The following is a 25434-nucleotide window of genomic DNA, read 5'->3' on the forward strand; positions in this document are numbered from 1 at the left end:
ATAACTCTTTGAAAAAATATTAAATTTTATTTAATAATTTTTATAATTTCATAAATTTTTTTAGATTTGTACTGTTTTGTAGCGAATTTTTAAGAACTTTTGATCATGTCCAAGGATTGTACTGACTTAACTAAATGCAGCAATTCCTGGGTTTTTCTTGTTATTTGTTTCTTTGCTTCAAGTTCTTGTCAACTTCACTACCTTTATTTTCTAAAGTAATTTTGTTCTGGGTACAGCCTGTCTCTTAGACTATATAGCATAATTTAATCTATTGTTTAATTTTTGGAGCGGGAACATCATTTATTTTTGTCCCTAGAGGTATTATATTTTTGAATTTTCAAAAGCTACACTGTACCTCAGTTACAGGGTGGTGTTCCACAATTAGATTTCTTTGTGCTTCTAGGTCTAGGTTGCACTGTGGGCTTAGGCCCAAGTGGAGTTGGGTGATCTCCCACTAGATCAGTACCGTGGTGCCTCTGTACCCCTCACAATATTCCATTTCAATGGAGGGATCCTTAGAGGCTTTGTAGTGACAACATTTGGGCCACCCCTATAAAGAGGACTTGAGTCTGCTCTCTGCCAGCCTCTACTACCTACAGAGCACCTCAGGAGTTAAGTTGGTGGCCTTGGGGTCAGTCAGATGAGCTCTTCATGGATGATCTGTCTCATTTTAAATGAGAACTTTGTCATAAATACTTTACAAATGAGACTAAACTAGCATAAAGCCATTTAAGGAGATTATCAGTCCAATGTGAACCAGTAGAATGTAAACCATCCCTCTCCAATCTGACTGTTACTTTGATGTGTATAACTCATTCCTCTTACATGCCAGAGGAAATTGGTTTTAGCTGGATCTGCTTCCTCCTGAACCTGGTAGAGAAGTGGGAGAGGAACAATGAAAATGAACTGCTAGCTAAACACCAGTAATATTTCCATTATCCTCATTTGGTGTGCACACCACATACTTCCCACACATTTGCATTAGGTTGCTTTTAACAACACAGCATCCTCCAGTGCTGCATCAGATCATCTCTGAAGCTGACCTTGATGATGGTAAGTTTCTGTTTCCAGAAGCACTATGACTGGTGTGTGTGTATACACACACACCAGTTAATAGCACAGAGATGGATTGATGAAGGAAAAGCACCAGAGCAAGGAAATCTAAGTTCTAGCCCTGGCCTTTACAATTCAAGTTACCTCCCAGGACTCCGATATCCTTGTCATTAGTAAGACTAGTATTCACGAATGTCTCTTCCAGGTCTAAGGAATTCTGTTTTCAAATCCTTGGTCAGAGTCACCAGATCTACTTCTGACCCCACCATATTCCTCTGATCACTTTCTGCAAAGCCACTGGTACGAAGAGGCTCCCAGAGAACAGGTACATGAAGGGCGAGATGTGATAATCTTGGTCATTTGAGGAAATTCAAGAAGAGGTCAATCTCAGATGGAGGTGGGACCTGAAGAAAACATTTAAAGTTTTATATTTTTTATTGCTACAGTATTCCCAGATTGAGATAACATTATAGATATTAATCTTGATGGCTAATGAACAGAAAGGCAAGTCTAAATTACAAGTCTGACATTTTTACTACACGAAATATCAGGCAAATATTAAGCTGCCAGCTATCACCAACCAACCAAATGTTATTGATCAGGGCACTCATCTGTATGTGGGGCAAACAAAGGTGTATCGGGCGTGATTGGCTATAATTTGGTAGAGAATATAAGACACAGCCCATGAAAATAAACCCAGGGTGGAGAGTAAAGTGCTAGGGGTGGCACTGCTCCAGCAGTCAGAGGCAGAGCTTCTTGAACTGGTCAAGGGGGACACAGAAGGCTTGTGTAGAAGACTGGCTTTGTGGCTTCATTGTGAAGTATCAGCTGACTGAGCAGAAGACTTTTAAGACAGAAGTAAAGTCAGGGAAATGTGAGGTAATGGCAGAACTGAAGGGAATATCCTGGGAAGGGCTTCCTGAGGAATGAGCAAGAAGTTGATATGAAAAGAAAACAGGATAGGAAGCTAAGAGATTGCTGTGGGGAAAATACAGGATGCTTTGGTATCATGAGAGGAGCCTGAGCTTGGTTTCCAGCTGGGGCCTGGTTTTGCTCCCTTTTAGCTATCTGACCTTAGGCAGGTCACTCAACCTCTGGGAGCCTTGGGTTTCCCTCCCATAAAACAGAAAGATCTTGCTCATAGAGATTGTTATAAGACTAAAATGAAATAATGTGTTTGTGAAACAGAACCTGTTCTGTAAGTTTCAGGTATTACATTTCATTTTCTTTTATGTTTAAAGGTAACTCTCCAGACTCTCGTTTTTGTTTTTTTTTTTTTTTTTTTTATGTAGGTGTTACCCTAACTTCTGCAAGTCAAAACTGAACTGATTATGGATATTATAAACCACCCTGAACCTGCTATCAGTCTCTTGGATTCTAATGTCCCAATGTTTCTGTTACCTGAAAGGACCTGGGGATTTTAGGATAGTGCAAAATTGATGTAAGTTGATAGTTTGACTTACAAAAGCTGATTCTGTGTTAGTTTCCCATAACAGAAAGGACATTCCAGACCCTGGATAGTAATTACCCCATCATATGTAGAATCAGATCAAATCTAAAGTCTTGGACACCACTTATTGACATCTAGTGTGTTTATGTGGAGCTTCTGAAAATTGTCCTGTGAAAAACAATTGAAACAGTTGAAACAACTGAGGATGTTTAGACTGAAGAGATCAACTGAATGTGGAAAGTTGAAAGTTCTAAAGCTTTTCCTGTAAACACGGGGGTCTCCTCTGAGTTTTTTAAATGACATGGAGAAGTAATTCTTTATGAAATTTGGCTCTGTGATTGAGTAGGTAGGATGACTCAGTAAGAAGCAGAGAGACCAGTGACATGTTACTGAATTAGTACAGAGTGACCCCAGTCTGTGTCCATCAGTACAGCAGGTTACAGGGGAAAAGGAATGATAGAATAAGGAGTTAACCCAGGAACAGTGCGTGTTTGAGAGATACTGAAAGACACTCAGTTAATAGACAACCGGAGAATATTTCAAGACAGCAAAATGGCACAGCAAAGGAAGAGGTTAAAATAAGCAAATTTTATGTGGGGAGAAAGGTGCCAACCATCTGTTTAGAATACTCTGAATGAGGATTTTGAGAAGGTGGTAGTAGATAAAAGTCTAAAATTTGGTACTGAGAGGAAGAAGACCCTGTGCCCCATCAGCCACAAGATCTCACACATCCCACATTGGTAGAGAAGAGCTAAACGGGGCTACCTCCATGTGTTCTGGTCAGCCCGATCCTTCCACACGTCCTATGCAGACTGGAGAGAGCCTTTCCATTTCCAAGCTCTCCTCATTCCTCCTTCTCTCTCTCTGTCTTGCAGCAAGTCCTTGAAGACAAGCACAAGCACTAAGAATCTACATACGTCATTTTCCCTTAAGTTGCACCCATATACTTCAGCTGACCTTTGACTGGCTTAGAACTAGAGCTGTGGTTCTCAAGCTGGGGTGATTTTCACCACCGCCACCCCCCCCCCACCCCAGGGGACATATGTAATGCTTAGAGACATCTTTGGTTGTCACAGCTGGAGGAAGAGGTGCTATTGGCATATGGTGAGTGGAGGCCAGGGATGCTGCTAAACATCCTACAATGCACAGAACAGCCCCCTAAAACAAAGAATGGCCCAGCCCTCAAAGTCAGTAGCACTAAGGATGAAAAACTGAACTAGAGGAGTAAGGCTGCACAGTCTGTGTTAGAAACATTCTTGAGCCCATCAGACCTCTTTGTTACCTGTGGGGTGAGTTGTTCATAGTGAAGAGTAGTGACTTCCTTGAGCTTTGACATTTTTTGTGTGCTGAGAGTTGGGAAAATCAGCAGATGTTGTTCTTCCAGTTTTCTTTGCTCAGTGTACATGATTTCTAGTTCAAAAGAGGTTGGTGTTCCTTTGTGGTGACTATAGCCTTAGCCCTGGCCTAGTGTTCCTCTTCATTTACAGAGATTGAGGGTAGCATGTGTGCAAGGCCAAAAAATTAAATTCATAGGAAAAAAAAATACCCTACATGTCTCTTCCTCAGCTACTCTTGATCTTTCTCCCAAAAATAAATTCTGAAGAATTAAGAATTGGTAAAATCACCTGTGGCGATTTGGCTACTCAACAACATCTCATTTGTGCATCTTACCCTCCTCCAAGAAAATGATTCTCGCCCCTAAATTTTGTCATTCTGCCTTTCCTCCAATTACAAATCAAAGATTACATCACTTTGCATCAGATACATTTCAATTTAGTTAGCAAGACTTGGTGTCCCTAAGAAAATATATAGCTACGGGGAAAATTAAAAGGGCTAAACTAGAATGTGTCTTGAGGGCAGTGATTTCTCATCTTTGTAACTCCAGTGCCTAGTAGAGTGCCAGGCACATATCAGGTGTCCAAGAAATATCTGTCCAGTGAATGAACAGAATTTGGCAAGTAAAAGAGACAGTAAGTTTCCATAGATTTACTCCAAAAATGAGAATGAAATAGGCTAAAACCTCATACAGATGCTGACCCTTACTGATAGAGGGCATCCAGGAATTGAGATTGTTAGGACAGTACAGTATTACTTACTGCAGAACAGCCATGCTAGTCCTAGTATTAGTGCAATGATCAGAGATGCTGAGATCGGGATAATAATGGCCCAGGGCAGGAGCTGATTAGCGGACGGGGCTGGTTTGGCTGCTGAGGGAAAAGAATAGTGTCAGCTCTAATGTGTTTCCAACTGCCTGATACCCATTCTGTGACCTTATATTGACACAACTGTAAAGCATTTTCCCCTTCTCTGCCTGGTTAGCTCCCCCAAATGCAGCTTTTGGCATTTTTCTTGCATAATTCTTCAATCAGACACATACTTATGGGCAACTAATACCAGCTGTCAGATATTGAATGTGAAAAAGAAAATTTGAACTTTTGCATTTACTGAGTTAAGTTGGCATAAAAAAAGATACTCAGGAGATACTTTAAAAGCTATCTTGTCTTCATCTCTCATTTCTATAGCTGATATTACTATGTATCACTACTCATAGTTGATGTGTTCTAGATAGATCTTATTTTTCCTTCTCCAGCTCTGTCATGCCTTCTCCCTTTTAGTATGTAGTCTTAACACACACACACCTCACAGTGGCTGTTTAAAGCTACAGGAACCACTTTGCATTTATTTTCAGATACACATTTTTCACCATCCAGCCTAGGGCTTCTGGAAGAATAGAAGAGACCCAGCAAAGAGCCAAGAGTGGGTGTGGCTTGGTAGTAGGTGGGGTCATCCTGGAGGAGGGATCTGCAAACCAGCTATCAGCTGTAAAACACAGGGAACAGAGAAGACGGGGGACACGGGGAAGGATGTGGATGCCTATGGGAGTAGGAACTGCTGTCAGTCCCTCCTGGTCGGGAGCAGCAGTTCCACCATTTATTCTTCAACCCATTTGAGGAATAGTTAGCAACAACATCCGGAGAAAGGTCAGAGACACAAAAGGAATATCAGCAGCTCATCCTCTTCTGATTTCTTTTGAATGGCTTACAAATAAATATTGAACATTTGCTAAAGTACCATCTCCCATTTTTCTGATTACAAGGCTTATGGATAAATTTTGGTCTTTAGCTTTTCAGACCCCATCAGCATTTGGCCCAGTTGACACTCTTCCTCATGGGATTTCTATGACACCACATTCTTCAGTTTCTGTTAGGCTGTTCTTCCTCTGCTTGGTGTTTAAATATTGTTGTTCCCATGGTCCCATTCTCCTCTCACTGGCCCCTAGTAATCATCCACACCCAAGATTGGAAACACGAGCTGATTTCTAAATCTGTATGTCATAATCCTGATTTCATTTCTGAGCTCCAAATTTGCATTTCCAGCCACCGACTAGATGGGTGGATGCCAGCATCTTCACCTGATTAAAACTGAACTCAGTGTATGTATTCTTTCTAGAGCATATCTACCACCTGCTTTCTCCCATTTCAGTGAATGGCAACACCATTAGTGACCCAAATAAAAGTGAAGGCTTGCCTTTGTGCTCACTGCCCCGAAGCTCCCCCTGACTTTCTATTGTGTATTGAGAATATCTCTTCAATTGATTCCTTTTCTCCAAATCTCTTGCAGCAACTGCCTTAGTTCAGGTTTTGCTCATCTCCCACCTAGTAGCCTCCATACTTCGGTCTCTTTGCCTCTAGTTTTCTAGGCTTTAATAATTTCTACACATTCTGCCACAGTAATCATTATAAAATGCACATTTGATCATAGAGCACCTACTCCCTAGAGACTAGGGAAAGTTGTTTTCTTATTTTTTCTCTAAAACACCAGATTGAATGGAGACATCGAGTGATTACCATGGTTGGCCTCTGCAGACCAGAATAACACCCAAAATAACAAGGAAGCTCTTGCTATTATCCTGGGAGTCTAGACATTTCAAAGTTCTGACTCACTCCTGGCTTCCTCTCAGAGGCCACTTCTCATCCATCTTCAAGCCTCCCTCAGCCTAGAAAGAAGGTACGTGCTAAAGGGCAAGAAGAAGGAACCAGCAGCAGCAAACCCGTTCTATCATAATGCCTGTTAGGAACCTGGCAATGGGCCACAGGCAGACCCAGAATCCCAAGGGCATAGTCATGTAAGGACATCTGCACGTATAGCTCATTAGACAGTCTGAGTGGGCCTCCCTGATTCACCCCTTACACGCATGCGCACGCGCACACACACACACACCTTCCAGTGTATCAAGGGTTAAGTAACTGGGCAGACCCAGACTGAAAGAACAATAGACCCAGTCTGCTTAATTAATAAATTTAGAATTGTTTAAGAGTAGGTATTTCTATAGTAAAGCTTTACTCACATTGATAAAAACATTTCTATGAACTATACTCCTAATTTACATTTGCTTACGCAGTCAGCCCTTGACCCCCCAAAAATGCATTATTTGCTTTTGGCTATAAATGACACCTGCAGTCCAAATTATGAGATTTGAAGTATTTAAAGCTCTCTGGTCATAAAGACAACACTGACACCTAGCAAGATACTTGGTATGTGATAACTAATAAAGACTAGATTAAAGAAGGAATGATTAAACACATACTGTTAATTACCTCTCCATTAGTCATTGTGAATGTAGACCAAGTGGGGCAAAGAGCTAGTATTCTGAATTAGACTGAAAAGGGATACTGCTCATCCTTAGCATGAAGGAAGAGAGAAGGCATATGAGGGAAAAGATGATAAAACTGGCTGTCTAAATCACCTTTAAATAATAGCTCCATCTTTTTATTTAAAGGACTACATTCTATTCCCTGTAAGTTAACAAACTACAGTGTTAACCTGGCCAAGCCAGGACTACTACTTAATTTTTTAAGTAAAATTCTTCTGGAACACAGCCATGTCCTTCATTTTTGTTCTGTCTGTGGCTGCTTTCATGCCGTAACAGCAGGACTGAGTTGTTGCCAGAGACCATATGACCTGTAAAGGCTAAGATATTTACTGTCTGGCCCTTTTCTAAAAATTTTTGTCAACCTTTATCCTAGAAGATCATATATACTCATATTCCAAATATAAATAATGTCCAAAATAAACATGTAATTGAGGCTGCTTTTACCAATTTGCATACTACTCTCTACCTTAGTCACGATAATCTAAAATTGGTTAAATAATGATATTATCAATAAGGTGACAAGTATTGCTGAATTAATAAACTAGCTTCACTATATGATTCAAACTTCAATTTTGTAAATTTTTTAGAATACATAAAAGATGATAGAGATGAATTTGGATTATTAATAAAATCATGTCAAAATTTGGTTTATAGTTGGACTAATTTTCCCCTCAGAATTTATCTCATTACCTATTGAGGAAAATAAAGAATCCACTCAAGATTGAAAGATCTAGAGCAAATCATTCACTAGGATGAACTACTAGACCATCTAAAATACCTCCTCTACTACAAGCAAAGATAAGAGGAAGATGTATTATACATAATAAGTTATGTTTGATGTATTGCTTTTTACTATGCAGCCACATAACACATTGTTAGAAGTGGGGCTCAGGGGTGGGGAGAGGCCTGGTGGTCCTCCATATAAGCAGCCAAACAAGTTAGAAATGTATTTCAAGTATCTGAGTTCTTCTGTAATAACCCATTATGGGTTTAATATGCATAAATTTACATAAGCCCAACTTTTTTCATTTTATATTTTCAGATAATTTTACCTCTGGGGAAAGAAAATTCTGTAAGTATACTACTTGTAGGGTAAAACATTTGGTGTTGGTATTGGATCAAAAATGACCACTTTTTGAAAAAATTGTGCTCTACACTGGAATTTGACACAACATTGTAAAATGACCATAACTCAATTAAAAAATGTTTTTAAAAAAATGACCACTTTTTTCAGGCATTGTCCCCAAGTAGTTTGTCATTCACCTTCTTTACCAGACTTGGTTCTGAATGAACCAGTAGTTCTTAAAAGGCACATTCACCCACAGAAGACAATGATTTAACATCATGGGACCGTGGGGAGGGGGCCCCCAAAATAAAAGTGCCGAAGCCCAGAGAGCATTCAAAGAAGGCCACATTTTAGTTCTTTCAATAAAAATAATACTGTTATAATAACTTCCTAACATGATAACTTGATGGATAGCACTTATTTGGATTTCTAAATTTTAGAATGTTTATTAAAGAAAAGAAAATTAGTCTATTAACATTATAGTCAGACCTTGTGTGGTGACCTTAAGTCATAGTAACTCTTTATTATCATTTCATTTACGTGTCTAAAAAAACTACAAAAAAATACTATGAGTCAATATGCACAATTCTGAAATGTATCTGGCTGACTCATTTTAGATTCTACACAGCAAAAACTCCCTAGGACAATGTCACTTACATTTCTGCCAGTTGAAGGTCTGTGACACTGTTAAGTCTCCATACTTGACAAGACACATGAAGCTGTGGTTCCTTGTCACATTGAAATCCAGTTCACTGCTAATCGTGTAGAGCTCAGTTTCAGGATCTTGGGCAAGTGTTGTGTAGGTAGCGTTTAATTCTTCTCCATTTTCCAACCAGGAGAGGTGAGGCTCTGGAAACCCTCCAGAAGTTGAGCAGATTATCCTTCTGATGTCAGGAGATGGATTTCCGAGGTCACTAATACTAGGGGCAGGGAAGTCAGCTGGAGAAGGAACAAGGATGTAAGTACATTATCATTACGTGTTTGTGTGTATGTGTTTATATTTTTAATAAATACTTAGCTTTAATAAGAACAATAAAATATAATTTGCAACTTCCCGTAAGTCATTAATAGTTAGGTATAATCCAAAGACTAGTTTTAGTTTGAATTGGTTATATCAATTCTTCGTCACTTTTGATGGAGGTAGAAGGGCACTTATTAAAGAAAGAAGTAGGTTCCTGTGTAAATATTGACATAGTACTTGCATTTGTAAGGAAGGGGTGGAATTAAAAATAAGAGACAGCAATTATTGAGTTCTTAATATTTGTTAGGTCTGGACATTATCTCATTTCATCTTTACAACAACCCTAGTAGGTTGTAGATTCAAAAAGGTTAAATATCAGTCATTACATATGATTTAACCTAATAAAATCTCCATTTTCTAAATAATCAAATGAGGTCTAGAGAAATCACAACCAATAAGTGGCAGAATTGGGATTTGTGTTCAAGTTTCTCTGATACTAGAACCTCCCCCTCTCCTGCCTTCTTTTCTTTTCCTTTCATTTCTTTCTTTTACTTTTTTTTCTTCCCTTTCTTCCTAGTATTTGAGGTATACAAGGTGGCTCTCTTTTATTTATCTATATATTAACTCGCACTGTACTAAACACCTGAGAACCCACTATCCCACTTGAGAACTGGAACACTGACAGCAGGTTATGTAAACCTGCTTGTTCCGTCTTTGCCTTGCTGTCCTCCCGCCTCCCACACCTGAGGTAACACTATTCTAAATTTTGTTTAGCGTTACCTTACTTTTTCAAAAGTAGTCTTTAATCAGATAAACTTCTGTCCAAATTGTACACCGTTGAACCTGTAATCTCAACCACTGTACTTTACAGATTCCCTTGCTGTTCTGAAATGTCTCACAATGACAGAGAGGCCTTCCTAATATTCCTCCAAGGCACTCGAAGCTCTCTTTCATTTGTGTATTCGACCCCCAATGAGATGCTAAAGTATACACCAAGCAGAGCACAGTGAAATGACTGCAGTGAACACAGGAGAAAACTCCCCTCACCTCTTCCTCACTTAGTGTTAGGCTTAAAGAATTTATTCTTCTTAACATGACTGCGGGGAACCAATCCCTCCATACTTCATCTCATGTACCTGGTTTTCTTCTCAGAATTCAGAGTCTCACAGAGAGATGTAGTCTAGCATAGTGGTCATCGAGAGCAGGTTTTAAAACCAGTTTTGCCTTTTAATTCTGGGCCTGTTACTTAACCACTTTCAGTCCTAGTTTGCTCATCTGTAAGATGAGGTTAATACTACTTGCCTCCCAGCGTTGTAAGAATTTCATGACATCATTAATGTGTATCACATAGAACAGAGTCTGACACACAGGAAATTAGTTCATAGACCAATGTGTGTCTTAAATTTGTCCTCTCTTAGATGAGTTTCCTCATTTAGGTCAAGTTGCCAGATGAAAGTTTCCAGGACTGCGTGGTGGCACCATGAGGAAAAAGGGGAAGAGGAAGTTATGACAGGTTATTGTAATTGCCAGGAAAAGGAAAAACTTGGATTTGGTTGGGGATAGACTCACCTTTCTTTTTTGTACTAACTCTGTTCCTAAATTAAGTTTGACATTTTCCTGAGGCATTTTTAGTTGACATTGTTATTTCCTACTTCCTATTTCCTATTAATTTATCCTATCAGACCAAATCATTACACGGGCAGCTGACATCAGGAGTATTCTTTGTTTCTTATAACACCAATATGTCATGTTGTAACTTGGAATAACAAATCCAGGTAACTCATATCCTAATTATGATTCGTGTTCATTTCTACACTCCGCTTTTCCAAAAAACATTTAACCACAAGAATGCTACAATATCAAGGGTTGTATTAAAAATCATCTTTTTAAACTCCATCTCCCACCCCTTCTATAAGGTGATCTGTTTAGAGTAACATCTCCTAAGGCCTTGCAAGACTGTGAACCATTAAAGAATTACTCCTTTGTGTCTCATTTTTCCCAGTTTTCACCACCCTTAATGGGTAGGGTAAGAATATCTTATTAGGGAAGGAAAAGGTGCACATGCTTTAGAAAGGTAAAACTCCATTAACCTAGTTAATCTGATAACTAGTATAGCTAGTTCTCAAATGTGTTACTTAGTGGAGGCTTCATCTATTGAGCTATTATATCATTTAGCAATCTTAGGCAAATGTAGAGAAACCAACTTGTCCCAGTTAGCCTAGACTTTCCCAGTATTAGGACTGAAAATCTCATGTCTCAGGAAACCCCTCAGTCCCTGGCAGAATGGGACATTTGGTCACTTTGGCCAAATGAGAGCTTGTTTAGTGTCTTGCTTCTCAAGCTGTGATCCTCAGCAACTGCAAGGCATCACCAGGGAGCCTGTTGGAAATGCCAGACCTGCTGAATTTGAATCTGCATTTTAACCAGATCCCCAAGTCACATGCACCTGATCATTTGACAAGCACGATTTTCATTGTCTCAATTAGAAAAACCAGAATTGGTTCTGGGTCTAATTAAGCAAGCAGAGTTTCTCTTTTTGTCTTCCCCTACTTGATTTTGGTGCCCCACTCCCCTGTCTAAGGCCCTCAACACTCGCATGTTGCCCCTTGGCTGTCCTTGGTTGCCTACGGGGGCCTGCTACAGGGGCCTGCCCTCCCTGAAACTCTGCCTCTTCTCCCTCTTGAGTTTTCTTCTCTATATTTCTACCAAATGTGTCCTGAGTCTCCTTCTCTCTGGATATTATGTTAGAGGACTGACTACGTATCTAATGTAATTAATTAATACAGGCTAATATGTCTGTGGTGCCATCTCCCCTAGGGAACACATTTTCATTTTTAACAGGGGTCTCACAGCGGTGGGGGAAATGCTAAAACTAGCAGGAGAAGCTTTAATAGTGGGAATTCCAGGAATTGATACAGGTCAGAATTTTGGAGGAGGCAGTCTTCTTAGAGCCCCACAAATCCCACCACCAGATAATCATTTGCTCTTCCCATGGGTAGGGAATACACAGAGTGAAGTTTAAGATAATTCCATGAAACTTTGGTGTACCTCCTAAGCTTTAGGTATGACCTGAATGCTACCGCTAAAGATTCAACATAGCTTAAGACCAAAGCAGGGAAGAACGGTGAAGAATCCATTGGGGAGTCACTTAAGTTACCTGTTATCAAGGTTAATTCTTCCATTTTATTAAAAGGTTTGGTTTCCACTAAAGGCTCAAGGGCGCAGGAAGAGAAAGAAATGTGTTTGAATTTTAAGTGTGAGGGAATGGCCCAGGGCTGTCATTTCTCAGCAAGGGCTCAGCCTGTATCAGTATCCTCTTTCAGAATCACCGGTGATTAAGTCAAGGCTTCTTCCTACCCTGCCCTTTAATAACACTTCTTTAATATCTAACTTTGTAAAACTGACCATTAGACTAGAGCTTCAAATGTACAATAAATATAATAGTACAATAGCCAGAGCAATAGACATTCAAACACTATTTGAAAAATATTTATGCCTGCATTGCTCTTGTACCTTTCAACATACTTTGCAAGAATATATTACTGGATCAAGTGCAGTTAGTAGGACAGCCCCATCACATCAGATGTGTCCCTTTATGATTCAGAAGGCACTTCAGGTCATTATCATGCATGCCCCAGGATCACTGTCACGAACTTGGATTGTCAAAGTGCAAGAAATGCAGCTAATAGCTATTTCCAGCTAGGGTTTACTGTAAAACTAGAGACTCAACCCTAAGAAATGAAGTGAGACACATTCCTCTTTGGTAGACTTTCCACCTAAATCAACAGGAGTACGTCTTTAAGGGCATCGAGAATCTGCTAGCTATCGTAAATCAGAAAATCCCACTGACCTCTGACCAATAACTTCACCGAAGTGAGGTGCTCCAGTTTGTAAGTCCCTTGCTCAGGCTTCTGAATGACACAGGTATAGGTGCCTTTGTCTGACAGGCGCAGAGCCAGGATCACAATGCAGAGGTTACTGGTGAAGTCAGTGAAGGTGCGGTTCTCATACTCGGGCCACACTTTCACTTTTCCAGACATGACCGCCAGCACCACTTCATTATCTTTTTGCCAATAGATGCGAACTTTGGTCAGTTCTTCAGTGGATATGTTGTAATCACAAGATAGCACTGCTATTTCTTTCACTGTTTTGGTCACCTGCATGATGCCTATGGAGAGGCAAACAACAAAATTTTATGTCTATTAAACATAGATGCCTGCACAAGCAGGAATTCGGAGTGGACAATAACAGAATTCAGAGGGTTGCATATAGTGACTAAGCAGGATCAGAGTGTTCAGTTTGAGTTTGATATTTTTGGTCCCCAGTGCTTTTTTTGCCTCCATTTAAAAAATTGTGATTAAAAAATAATTTTACCATCTTAACCATTTTTAAATGTACAGCTCAGTAGTGTCAAGTATATTCACACTGTTGTGAAACAGATCTCCAGACTTTTCCATCTTGCAGATTGGAACTCTGTATGCATTAAACAACCCCTCTTTCTCCCTCCCCCAGCCCCTGGTAACCACCACTCAACTTTCTGTTTCTGTGAATTTACCACTTTAAATACTGAATATAAGTGGAATCATACATACAGTATTTGTCTTTTTGTGACTGGCTTATTCCACTCAGCATAATACTATCCAGGTTCCTCTGTGTTTTACATGTGTCAGAATCTTCTTCCTTTTTAAGGAATAATAGTGATGATAATGACTAATATTCCGTTGTATGTATATACCACATTTTCTTTATCCATTTGTTTGTCCATAGACAATGAGGGAGAAGGCGCTCTAGTCTCAAAAGAAGACCTAGCATATGAGTGCCAACTATGGGTTAGACAATGTACTCAGCCCCACAGGGATAGGGAAGTCATAGTTAAGGAATATGAGATTTTGATTTCCCTGATCATTCATTTTGGTGGTCTTATTTTACAGATGAGGAAACTAAACCCAGGAAAGGAAACTGCCCCAGTTTTACAGAGTACTTTTGGGGCCATTCTCCTTGTTTACTGGTTTCCCCAGTTTTAGGCCCAGTGCTAGGATAAGTAAGCCAGCACTAGTTGCACCCCAGCCAGGCCCCATCACTGAGCTCTTTTGTTTTGAGAAAGAGTGCTTTTCCTTCCAGACCTGGCTTGACCCCATGGCTTCAGGCTGAAATGACTCCCCTCAAACCCACCTGAAGGGACCTCAGTTACACCTCTGGACCATTTCTGACCTTTCTAGCTACCCTAAACAGATGGAGATCCTGTCTTTATCTCTCTTGGCTATCTGTAATCCATGCAACGGGTGCCCTACAACCTAGTTTTGCCAGAGAGTCCTCATTGAAAACATTTGCCCATTTTCCTGTCACCATATCACAGAAATATCAGCGTTTCGACATCCCAAGTCCATCTCCTTGTTAGCTCCTCAGCACTCATCAGTAACACCAAAATCCCTGTCAGACTATATTTTCTGATTTTTTTTTTTTTTTTTTTTTTTGGTTTAGAAAGCATGGTAATTTTTCCTATGCTGTGCTTGACTGAAAAATAGAGTCCCTCTAAAGCCCCAGTGCCTTCACATCTGGCCACCCTCCTCCGTCCCCCAGTGGTACGATGCTGCCTCTTCCCCACCACACAGAACCCCTCACTAGGATAGGGGTCTCATTTCCAAGCCCATTCTCCTCGGACAGCAGGGTCATGGACACTAGCACCTCTCCGTCTCACCAGCCATTCTTCCAGCCTCCATCAGACTGGGTGTGGCTCCACCACAGCATTTAGGAAGAGAGTTTTGTGATGACAGGTTATTTCCACAGCAGTGTGAGGTACCTCAGAATGATCCAAAGCACCTCTTTCGACAATTGTGCTGAACGTTGCCAGCCCCAGATTTAGGAAATATAACTGAAAAGGAGGAAATAAATGAAAAGATGCACTTGAGAGAGCATATAATAGCTGAATAACCTGAACTATCTTTAAAAAGAGATACAATTTTTAAAAAAGACAGAGATACAACGAGAGCAAAATGATACATAGAAGGCACGTGGACTATGGCTGCCTCAGCCACTTGCTGATTGACCTGTTTACTCATCTGTACAAACGGTATGATGCCTACCTCTCAGGGTCATTGTAAAATTAAATTCAGATTAAATGATATAAATGGAAAAGCCCCTAGTACATAGCAGGTCTTCCATAAGAGTTTCCGTTCCTCTCTTTCCTTTCTCTCACCCCTAGCTGGTACCCTCTGGTCTCTTTCTTCTCATTAGGGATTTTGTCAGACACATGGAACATGCTATGAGCCAGACAGACCCCATGACAGAAAGCAGCTCGCCCATCAGGGGTCCTAAATAACAGGTCTTTGCTATGCTCTGTTCTCACCCGAAAAGAATCCAGGATTTCTAACCGATTTTGAAATGTGGTGACATTAGCAAAAAGAAATCTTAACTGAAAGTGAGCCAGTTTCAGTGATGGTTCTTAAGGAGTTTTTGTCCAGCCATCTGAGAAGTGTGGGTGTTTTTCTAAAGGTCAACGGGCTCTTCGATGTTCCTACGTGAGATCCCCTCAGCAGACGTTGGTGCTGAGGAAGAACCAGACTGAAAAGAGGAACCAAAAATCTTCTGGGCAATTCCCACCAGGACCTGGCTTGCATACTCAGGGACTCTGCTACACGCAGTACGAGAAAAAGTTGAAAGATTTCTGAAGGGTTTTGTCTGCTTCAGTGTTTCTGGAGGGGAAACTCAGGTCTGAGCACTCATTACTGCCTCAGTAGTTGAATTTTGAGCTTGCTGTGTCATTTTACAAACAGGCCTAGCAACACCTACCTAACACAATGGGCTGAGGTTTCTGTGAGGGAATGGAGGCTGAACTGTACACAGTACCAGGCACATGGGGGGGACTATCACACTCCCCAGACATCCACACGGTCCTGTCCCTTGCTTCCTTTGGGAAAGGTGTCCCCTTGTGGCGAGACCTCCTCTGACTCCCACTAACAAGCACCATCCTCCCTGACCCCATCCATCCTGCCACTCGTTAGTCCCTTGTCCTGATTTAGTTCTCGTCAAACTTGTCTCCAGCTGCTGTATATCAGCTGAAGTTACTTTGGGGTCATGAGAACAGGGGCTTTATCTGTTTTGTTGCCACATCTGCAGAATCTAGAACAGGGCCTGGCTCATAGTAGAGGCTCCATAAATATTTGCTGAATGCCTGGCTAGGCATTAGGAGATGAGATGTGGTTCCACCCGCTGTGTGTTAGAATCATAACCTTTAACAAGTTGATGAACCTCCTTGGGCTTCCGGTATAATTTCTGCAAAATGTGCATAATACTATCTCCCCGACTTACTTCACATAATTTCCACAGGGGTTGTGTAACAGCTAGATGTAAAGTGTTTTGTGAACTGTAAAATGCGACACAGATTTTATTCATAGGGCTGTTCCTCTCAAGCAAAGCACCTGATGTGTTGAGTCATGCCCAGGATGAGGTGAGAATCACTGCAGTAACTGGCTGACACTTGCACTGAGTTGAATGCTCCCAGCTGGTGTGGGCTGCCCATTGGCTGCCTCTGTCTCCTGCAGTCATAGGTACCAGGGCTGGGCGGGGAGAGGAGGAGGGAAGGCAGAAACGGGAGGTGACTCTGCTCATCTCTGACGCGCATGTGTGCAAACTGCCCCACCCGCACGGCATACTGGGTACACTTCACAACGTGAGTCCCCACCCCATACCCTTCCTGTCCCCTGGCCATGTCAACTCCCCACTGATAACCCTCCCAGGAGAGGGAGCTTTTTGCCAAGAAGTGTAGAGGCCACTGGTTTTAGACAAATAATGCACCTCTCAAAATTCAATACAATGGAGTATTACTCAACTAAAAAAAGGTATGAAGTACTGGTACTTACTGCAACATAAATGAACCCTGAAAACATTATGCCAAGTGAAAGAAGCCAGACACAAAAGGCCACATATTATATAACTCTGTTTGTAAGAACTGTCCAGAATAGGCATATTCATGGAGATGGAAATTAGATTGGTGGTTACCAGGAGATAGGGCAGAGGGAAATGGAGATGGACTGCTAACTGGTATGGAGTTTCTTTTAAAGAGCGATGGAAACGTTCTGAAATTAGATAGTAGTGATGGTTTCATAACATTGTGATAATACTAAAAACCACTGAATTGTACACTTTAAAATGGTGAATTGTATGTCATTGCATTAAAAAAAAAACCCAAAAAACAAAAACCATGCAGGACAACTGGGGGATACAGTAAGAAAATTTAATGTATAGCTTTAAAAGAAAAAAGAACCCAATCTAGGAAGCTATGAGTCTCCCCTAATCCCTCCAAACTGGAGGAAGGCCGTGTGGACACAGTGGCCTGGCTGCAGTGCCCATTCTATGGAGTTGAACCTCAACAGTGGTCGGTGGGCCTGCACCACCGGTTCTCCGAAAGTAGGGAGAATCACATGTGCACAGCAGCTTGTATCACCGCGTGCTATGATTACATTATTTCCCTAAGGACTTAGATGTGCTGTTTAAAGGTTTTCCGTGACTCTAAAAGAAACACACATTAAATTTAGAAAGAATGAAAACTACAGAAAAAGCATAAAAGTCACCTATAATCCCACTACCTGGAGATTTACTGTTAATGGTCTGTGTGACCCTTAACACAATGGAAGTGACCTTTTTGGACACTTCTAACTGCTTTTGATTAAATGAACTGGCATCCTCAGGGCTAGTGTGGGCCCTGGGCTGGGTGCTGGGCACACCAGGAAGCTAAGAGGTGTCAGCTCTCCAGCAGCTGGCAGATTTGAGACTCATCTCCTGATTTTTTCACATTGCTCCCAACTTTCTCTCCTTTATAGACCCAGCCTATATGCTGTTTATAAATCTGATCCCCACTTCTATGTGTCTCTCTAAATGGTGTATCTCTAAAGTGCCTGGGGACTTGAACAGCTGACACCACAGCAGTCACAGCAAGAACCGTGGCTTTGGGGACACCTTGGCCAGCAGCATTCCGACAGAGCATACAGCAGGAGCAAGGCCCTGTGGACGGTGGCACTCTGAGGGCACTCTTCCTCCATCTCAGTGCTCCTCCTGCCATAGACCCACAGCCCAACATCTTTTCTGCATCCCTGGCCTGCTCCTACCAAAGCCCCCTCCCCTCTCCTTAGAGCTGTGTCACCCTGAAAGGACCCCGGTTCTGAGGAAGAGCTGCCCATGTTAGGACCCTTGGCCTGACAACCATTAGCTTCTGGAGCACATGAGCCCAGTGTTCGGCCTCCACAGACCAAACTAGAAGTGGAGAGCAACCCAGCGGGTCCCACCTCTGCAGGAAAGGGTCCTGGACAGCAGTGGGTGGAGACGGGTGGAAGTGCAGCTTCCCCACACAGGGCAGGAGAGGAGGGCGTAGTGTGCAGATCCCCTGTCCTGGAACAAAGGCCTCCACAGTCGTCTCCACTCTCTGCACCCAGTCTTGTCTCCCACAGGCCATGCACAGTTCACACCTTCACTCCAGTCTGGCAAATCCTCACCAGTTCTGCATCATACACACTCTCCAACCCAACCATCTCCCTCCAACTCCACTTTTTTCATCAAAGCTATCATCAAATACTTGTAAGCTACTAAATGGTTTTGGTACAATCACTCTGGCTGCACTACAAGCCATATTTTTATGCTTCAGCAACACCGTTTAAAAAAATGCCATTTAGAGCTTTACTACTAAAACTAAAGGTCTGTAGACCAGAGGCGTCAGACACCTGGGTGCTTGTTAGAAATACAGAATCGCAGACCCCTCCCCAGACTCACCTAAGCAGAAACTGCATTTAAAAATATATATACAGATTTTATTTTTTCAGAGCAGTTTTAAGTTGACCGTAAACTGAACGTAGAGAGCAGAGAGGACCCATATACCCACTCCCCTCTATGCGCACAGCCTCCTCCACCATCAGCATCCTGCACCGGAGTGGTACATTTGTGCCAGTTGATGAGCCTACACTGACACATCATAATCACCCAAATTCAAATTCCATAGTTTACATAGGGATCATTCTTGGCTCTGTACATTCAGTAGGTCTTGACAAATACATAATGACATATATCCACCATGCAGTATTTTCACTGTTCTGAAAAAATCTCCTGTGCTAGAAACTGCTTTTTAACAAGGCCCCCAGGTAATTGGCATGTATAATTAAAGTGTGAGCAGCGCTGGTATAGACCATGTTACTCCCCTGCTTACAATCCTTCCGTAGCCTCCCTGTGCCTCCAAATAACATTCATATCCCTGGACTTCCAGCCCTACGGAGTCTGGCCCCTGCCTCCCGGGGCCCTTCGGTACATAGCAGGTCTTCAGACAAAAGAAACTCATGGATTCCCTTGTTGACTTAATATAGCAACAGTAGAATCCAGATGTAGATCTAGAACAAGGTGCTTTCCTAAATATCTTTCTTTAGCCCAAAGCTCGTTTCTTTCCATTTGCCTCTGACTAATTGTCTTGGTATAAATGCTAAAGCCTTGGTTTTAATTTTCTTTTTATACTTTCTCTCTTTTTTATGATTTCTCTCTCTCTTACACACACACACACACACACACACACACACACACACACACACACACACACACACATTTTCTAGGAAGCCTATAAATTTTCTTCTAAATTTTTAAAAACTCATTTAGACTCCGCAAAAGACTCTAGACTGTGAGTGCTGCCCCCAACTGCCCCCAACTTTCCAGAAGAAAACTAACTGTTGGAAATATAACTGTCAAATATATACAAAATTTGATGCATAAATTGTGAAACTTGAGTCATGGTTCTCTTGGTTCAGCAACAGTGTAAGACAAGTTTTACAGCTTAGGACAGAAAATGTACAACTACCAGCATCGCAGTCTTCCCTTCCCTCCTTCACCCTCCCCAACACCTTAGTTATTCTGGGACATGGCTGCAGTGCAGTGCAGACCTGTTTTAAGCAAGCAGCGCTTAAGACAAGGACCTTTGATATTTGCAGACCAGGAAACCGTGCTGGAGGCCTCCTCTTTGTTTTGGAGAAACCAGGTGGTATGCCGCTCAGCAAAAAGCAGACCTTTTGTTTGTTCTGACTTAAAAAAGTCAGAGCCACCCTGTCAGCGGGATCAGCACTTCCCTTCCCGAGAGCCCTCCAAGTCCAGCACCTGAGCTGGAACAAGAGTCTCTGGAGGTCAAAATATTCTTGAAACACCTATGCAGTAAGTTAGAAATAACTTAAAATATGATTTGTGCTAAATCTGATACCACTTAATGTCAGATGTTAGTGTTGACAAAGGGCATCGGCACCTGAAGCATAAAAATCAACATCAAGAGAAAATTTTAATATTAAGAAGGTTGTACTTCAGGACTGCTTTCTTTTCCCACTTCAAATTGGAAGAAGATCATCGTTGTTCAGTTTTAGAAGCAAAGACTAGCTGTGTTGTCTCATAGAAATACAGTTTGGGAATCAAAGCCGGAAACCACTGCCCTTATCATGCCACAAAATGTAAATGAACATCTAGTGTTCGTTGAAGAGACGCAGCTCTAAGCTGTCCTTCTGAATCAGCTTCATGGTTTTGTTAAAATCATGCTGCCCCACCTTTCCTTTAAGGTCTGGGTTCTTGAGCTAACTTGGCCGCTGGCTTGCTATGCGATCAAGGGTGGGTCCTTTAACCTCTCTGTTTCCTCACCCCTAAAATGGACTGAAACGCCCTGAAGGTCCCTTCCCTCTCACAGGGCCACAGTAAGGGGCAGTGCAGAGAACACCATCTCCTTTCTCTAAACCCTGAAGCCGTGGACTCAGTCAAGTTCCTGGAAGGCGCTTACCTGAACAGAAGTAAAAGAGACCAGCCAGCACCAAGAGCTGAAAAAGCATGAGGGATGGGCGCTTGGGTGGTGGAGTTCCCCGCTTCAGTGTGTGACCCATGGCTTCTGCTGAGGAGGATGGAAAACCAAAGCAAATAATTTCAAGCCAAGTGAGAACTGAGCACCTCACAGTTAACACCCAGCAGAAGCAGAAAACAATTCAATTGCCCCACACAGAGGGTTCTCTTGTGATGTTTGCAAAAGAGGAGAGGCTGGATGGTGTACTGGGTGTCCAAACTCCTGAATATAAAAGATGGTGGATTTATATTCGCCACCTGAAAAAGAAGAAAATAAAAGTCACCCAGGAAGGAAGGCCAGCCTACCGGAGGTTGTAAAGCTTCTTAGTTGACTTCCCTAAATGAGTCAGGGATCTTAATCTGAGCAACTTCTTAATCATGGTTCAGTCTCGAGGGAAAAACAAAAGTTCGCGGAGCTCTGTGGAAGTGATCCTGCCTGTGCGTGTTCCGAGAACCAACCACAGCTCTCCCATTGCTGGATGGGATGATGAAATGCAGAGAACTCTAAGGGCCCTGGGTATCAGTGAGCCAACCCAGGAAAGCTCAGACCCTCTTCACATCATACCGAGAAGCACAAAGCATCAGGGCGGAAGCCATGGCGGGGGATTTTGTCCAAAGCAGTACTTAAGTTATGAAATAACTTTTCTTGGTATATTAACAGTAGAAAAACAAGTGTCTCTATTCTCACATGCTTCTACACAAAAATATGTCTTAAAGCAGTAGAGGATCTCAATCAACAGAAAAGTGTCAGTGAAAAGGGAAGAGAAAAGACATACAGAAAACATTACTTATTTACGTTGTGTATCGTAATGTGAGAAAGCTGGGGATTTTTGTTTGTTTTGGGTTTTTTTTAGTAAATTTATCAAACTTAAGAAATAAAAGGGAAAGCTGTGCTCCCGTGTGATGCTCTCAGATTGCCACCACAGACATAGCCCAACACTACCCAGAGGATGTTTGGGACCCTCTTTGGAAACTACCCCAGAGCTAGATTCCCAGCTACAATGGATTGTTTTATCAGCCACACTCCATTTTAATCAGGATTAGCTTGGATTCACTTATTCACCAGAAATTTTATTTATTTGGAAAACTCAAATTCAGCCTACAAAATTAATATTTGCTACCATCTAGGAAATTTAAAATAACGGGCCATAACTCTGATGATGAACCTCCACGTGTTTGGGGCCGCCTCCGCCTCCTCCGGGAATAAGACCTCCCAGATGGCTCTTTGAGGGGGAGAGTTTGTGTCTTGGAGGTAAGAGTGAACGCTGTGTTTGTTCAAAATGCCGTTGGGTTCTAGGTCTACCAAGTTCTACCAAGCTGTACCATATTAAGATAATAGTAAGTGTACTTACTTGCCGAAGAACAATTCCTCTTTTTCTTGTGTTAAAAATCAAAGAATGAGGCCCCACTTCTGAGATGTTCTTTTCTTGCTGTCTCCAAAATAATGGCAAGTCACTCCGTTTTTCTTTGGGTGATATGTCACAGAGGTGGCATTTCCCCTTCCAACTTCCTTTTACTTGATAGAGAACTCTGATGTTCAGAAATACTTAAACCGGGGGATGAGCAAAGCGTCGTGTACTATTTGAGGAAGCTCCCTCTGCTGTCCTATGTTGTCAGTTACCTCCAGATGGCACAGCAAACCACACAGCTGCCCTCCCTCACTGAGCACCAGCACTGCAGCAGTCTCAAGGGGAGAGGAAACTGCACTGGGCAGCCTGAGGGAGAGGGTGGAAAGGTGCCCCATAGTGGGCGGGGCTAGCCCATCAGCTTCAGTGGTAGACAGTCTATGATGAGCCTTATGGGCTGGCTGTTTCTGTGCTGGTCTCAATTTTTGTTTTAGCACCAGAATTACCCCTCCCTAGTCATAGCCATGCCACTGCAGGAGTGGGCCATCCATTTCATGTGCAGTGGACACTTTGGGGAGAGTGTTCGGCTCACAAGGGCACCCTTTCCTACCCTCTCAGCCCTCCACCACCACCCCATTTGCAGAGTGGACTCCTGGCAGCCAAGTTGGACAGTATATCCCAGTCACTCTAACCCCAGTGGAGTAACCCTCAGGTGAACACAGTGACAGAGCCAAGGGGTGAGGTGAGGAAGATTTTAGTCCTTTTCCCCAGTTTCCAACCAGCCTGCTACTCCCCTGTGTAGAATTCTAGAGCATTCCACTGGTCAGCAGCCAACCCACACTGGTCAAGTGGATCTCTTTCACACGGGGGAGCCTGATAGCACCTTGTCTGTGCCTGCACCTTTCACAGTCTGCTTCTAGCTCTGAGGCTTTCTCTGCTGACTTGCCATGGTATGCTCTTGGAAATTCTGCACTCAAGCATATGCAACTTGGAAATATAGGAGACTTAAAACCCAGGGAGTTCCTCTTGACCAAAATTGGCTGAAAGCTGACGGAGATCTGCTCTCTCCTTTTGTCGCCCAGGTAGAGAGTTGTGAAAGACATTTCATGAGGCTTTCCAGAAGGTCCTGGTGGGATGGAGTTGGTTGCCTATAGCAGAGGCCAGCGTGGTAAGGCACCCTTGTATTGGCTGTCCTTCCTTCCCTGTTTCAAAATCCCTGTCCTGTACCACTGAACTCACATTCCCAAGAATCTAGGCCTTTGCTTCTAGCTTTGCTTTCTGGAGAACCTAGGCTAAGGCAAGAAGGACACTTTGTATGGTAGAGATACAACAGACTCCTGTCTGAAATAAATGTGTAGTAGCAGAAAGGTGAGTCGATTTATGGAAAAAAATAAAATGATAAGAGACATGGTATATGAATGTGGTAAACATTGTGAACATGGTGTAGTAATGTCTGAAATACTAACTTAAGACTTTTAGGAAACAAACTTTCCTGACAAAAATCACAGTTCGGGCTGCCATCCATCCTAAATTTTTCAGTATTAAGGCACTGAGATCCCTTTAAATAAAAAGCTGATAGAGAAGGATGACAGTTGCAGCCTCAGGGTGTTCATAGGGTGAGGAGGCATGAAAATCATCCTGAAGCAAGGGAAAGAAAGAGAGAGAAAGAGAAAGAAAGAGAAGCCAGAGCTTAGGCTTTGACCAGTCTTGTGATGGGGCAAACACAGGCCTTCACTAGACAGAATTTGTTCCAAGGCTCAGCTAATGGCCCAGCCTCAGAAAATCACTGGCTGCATTTGAGACAAATCTATGCACAAAGTGAGCGGCAGCTTATATGATGGGATCTGATAGCTCCACCTCTAAAGTAACACTCCAAGGAGGGTCCCACAGTGCCTGTACTTCCTGCCAAAAGACACATTGATGTGGCCTAAGGTAAGGTCTTTACACTGAAATCCTTGTACCCCAAGAGCACCTGCAGGTTTTCAAAGAGTATATGGGAACTGATGGTTTTAAGAGAATCCATTTCCAGGTTTTTCAGTTTCTTTATGGACACTTTCCTAAAACTTACCTGCAGTGAGAAAGACCTTGTCTTTCTCCCTATTTGAAAAGAAAGGCTTATCTCTTACCCAACTTGAATGTTACTATGGTACAAGGTCCTAAAAAGTAAAAAGCTTCAGGTGCTAAATAAAGAGACTATTTGAAATACTGATTCTTTAATCAGTGTTGCCTCCTCAAATCATTATAAGCCCAAAAGAGGGTCCTATGTCCCTCCCGTCTTGTCCATACTTTTGTAAAGGTAGAAACGTGGCATTAGAAATAAATGTATTGTAGAGTGAGGTGGAAGGGGGGATGGCAGCTTTATTTAATGAACTCCACTTCTTCTACTTCCTGTCTATTGTCCAAGACACCATTTCCCCCAAGGCAGTCATGAGGAGTGAAGAGAGTGTGGGTGAGAGATACAAAAACAGTTGACTCTACTTCATCCAGTGACAAGTTTGTGGCAGGGCTCAGTGGGTGACTGCTCTGTCCATCTTAGACTTCTTAGAATACTCAAGCTCTGTAAAGCATTCCAGGAAAGACTTTCTATGACAGGAGTCCACTGCATTTTCATCTTCTCTATTGGAGAAAAAATTCATTTACCTATGTGTCTGGGTCTCAGCTGAATACTTTGAAAAATTATGAAGGAGGATGTGACAACTTCCACTTACCCCTAATAGATGAACATTATGTGTGCAAGCAAAAGGAATATATATATATATATCTCAGAGGTATGTTCTTGTTTTATATTTTCTTGAACGTTAATTCAGATCTTAGAAGAAATTTCTTTCACTGATTTTCCCAATCTAGATTCTACTCAGTACATTTGAGAATGAAGTAAAGGTTTTATTTTTTAAACAACAGTATTACAATGTGTTGGAAATTATTTCCTTTGCAGATATAGTCACTGCTTGGTATCCTCAGGTGGGATGGGTTCCAAGATCCCCTACAGATACCAGAAGCTCTTATATAAAATGGTGTGGTAGGGTTGCAGATGCAGAGGGCTAACTGTGCTTAAAGTAACACAAA

The 25434-nt window shown here is 42.0% G+C and overlaps 1 protein-coding gene across 5 annotated transcripts; it reads right to left on the bottom strand.

Moving 5' to 3' along the window:
- Nucleotides 1-55: 55 nt before the first annotated feature.
- Nucleotides 56-22672, bottom strand: CD80 (CD80 molecule). Of its 5 annotated transcripts, none has more exons than XM_014564140.2 (7): nucleotides 22375-22667; nucleotides 20967-21280; nucleotides 13035-13352; nucleotides 8881-9162; nucleotides 4600-4707; nucleotides 3269-3384; nucleotides 56-1457 (listed from the first exon to the last, which is right to left on the bottom strand). In XM_014564140.2, the coding sequence occupies exons 2-6, from the start codon at nucleotides 21064-21066 to the stop codon at nucleotides 3284-3286; spliced, it is 909 nt and encodes a 302-aa protein (XP_014419626.1). In that variant the 5' UTR covers nucleotides 21067-21280; nucleotides 22375-22667; the 3' UTR covers nucleotides 56-1457; nucleotides 3269-3283. The 5 variants fall into 5 exon arrangements, 3 of the variants coding, with proteins under 3 accessions (XP_014419626.1, XP_014419625.1, XP_006190535.2); XM_014564139.2 differs by having other exon boundaries at nucleotides 4600-4710; nucleotides 22375-22665; XR_004319968.1 differs by having other exon boundaries at nucleotides 1445-1457; nucleotides 3269-3913; nucleotides 22375-22672.
- Between the last annotated feature and the right edge of the window lie 2762 nt (nucleotides 22673-25434).

This window comes from Camelus ferus, chromosome 1 (assembly GCF_009834535.1).
Source record: "Camelus ferus isolate YT-003-E chromosome 1, BCGSAC_Cfer_1.0, whole genome shotgun sequence".
Taxonomy (NCBI): domain Eukaryota; kingdom Metazoa; phylum Chordata; class Mammalia; order Artiodactyla; family Camelidae; genus Camelus; species Camelus ferus.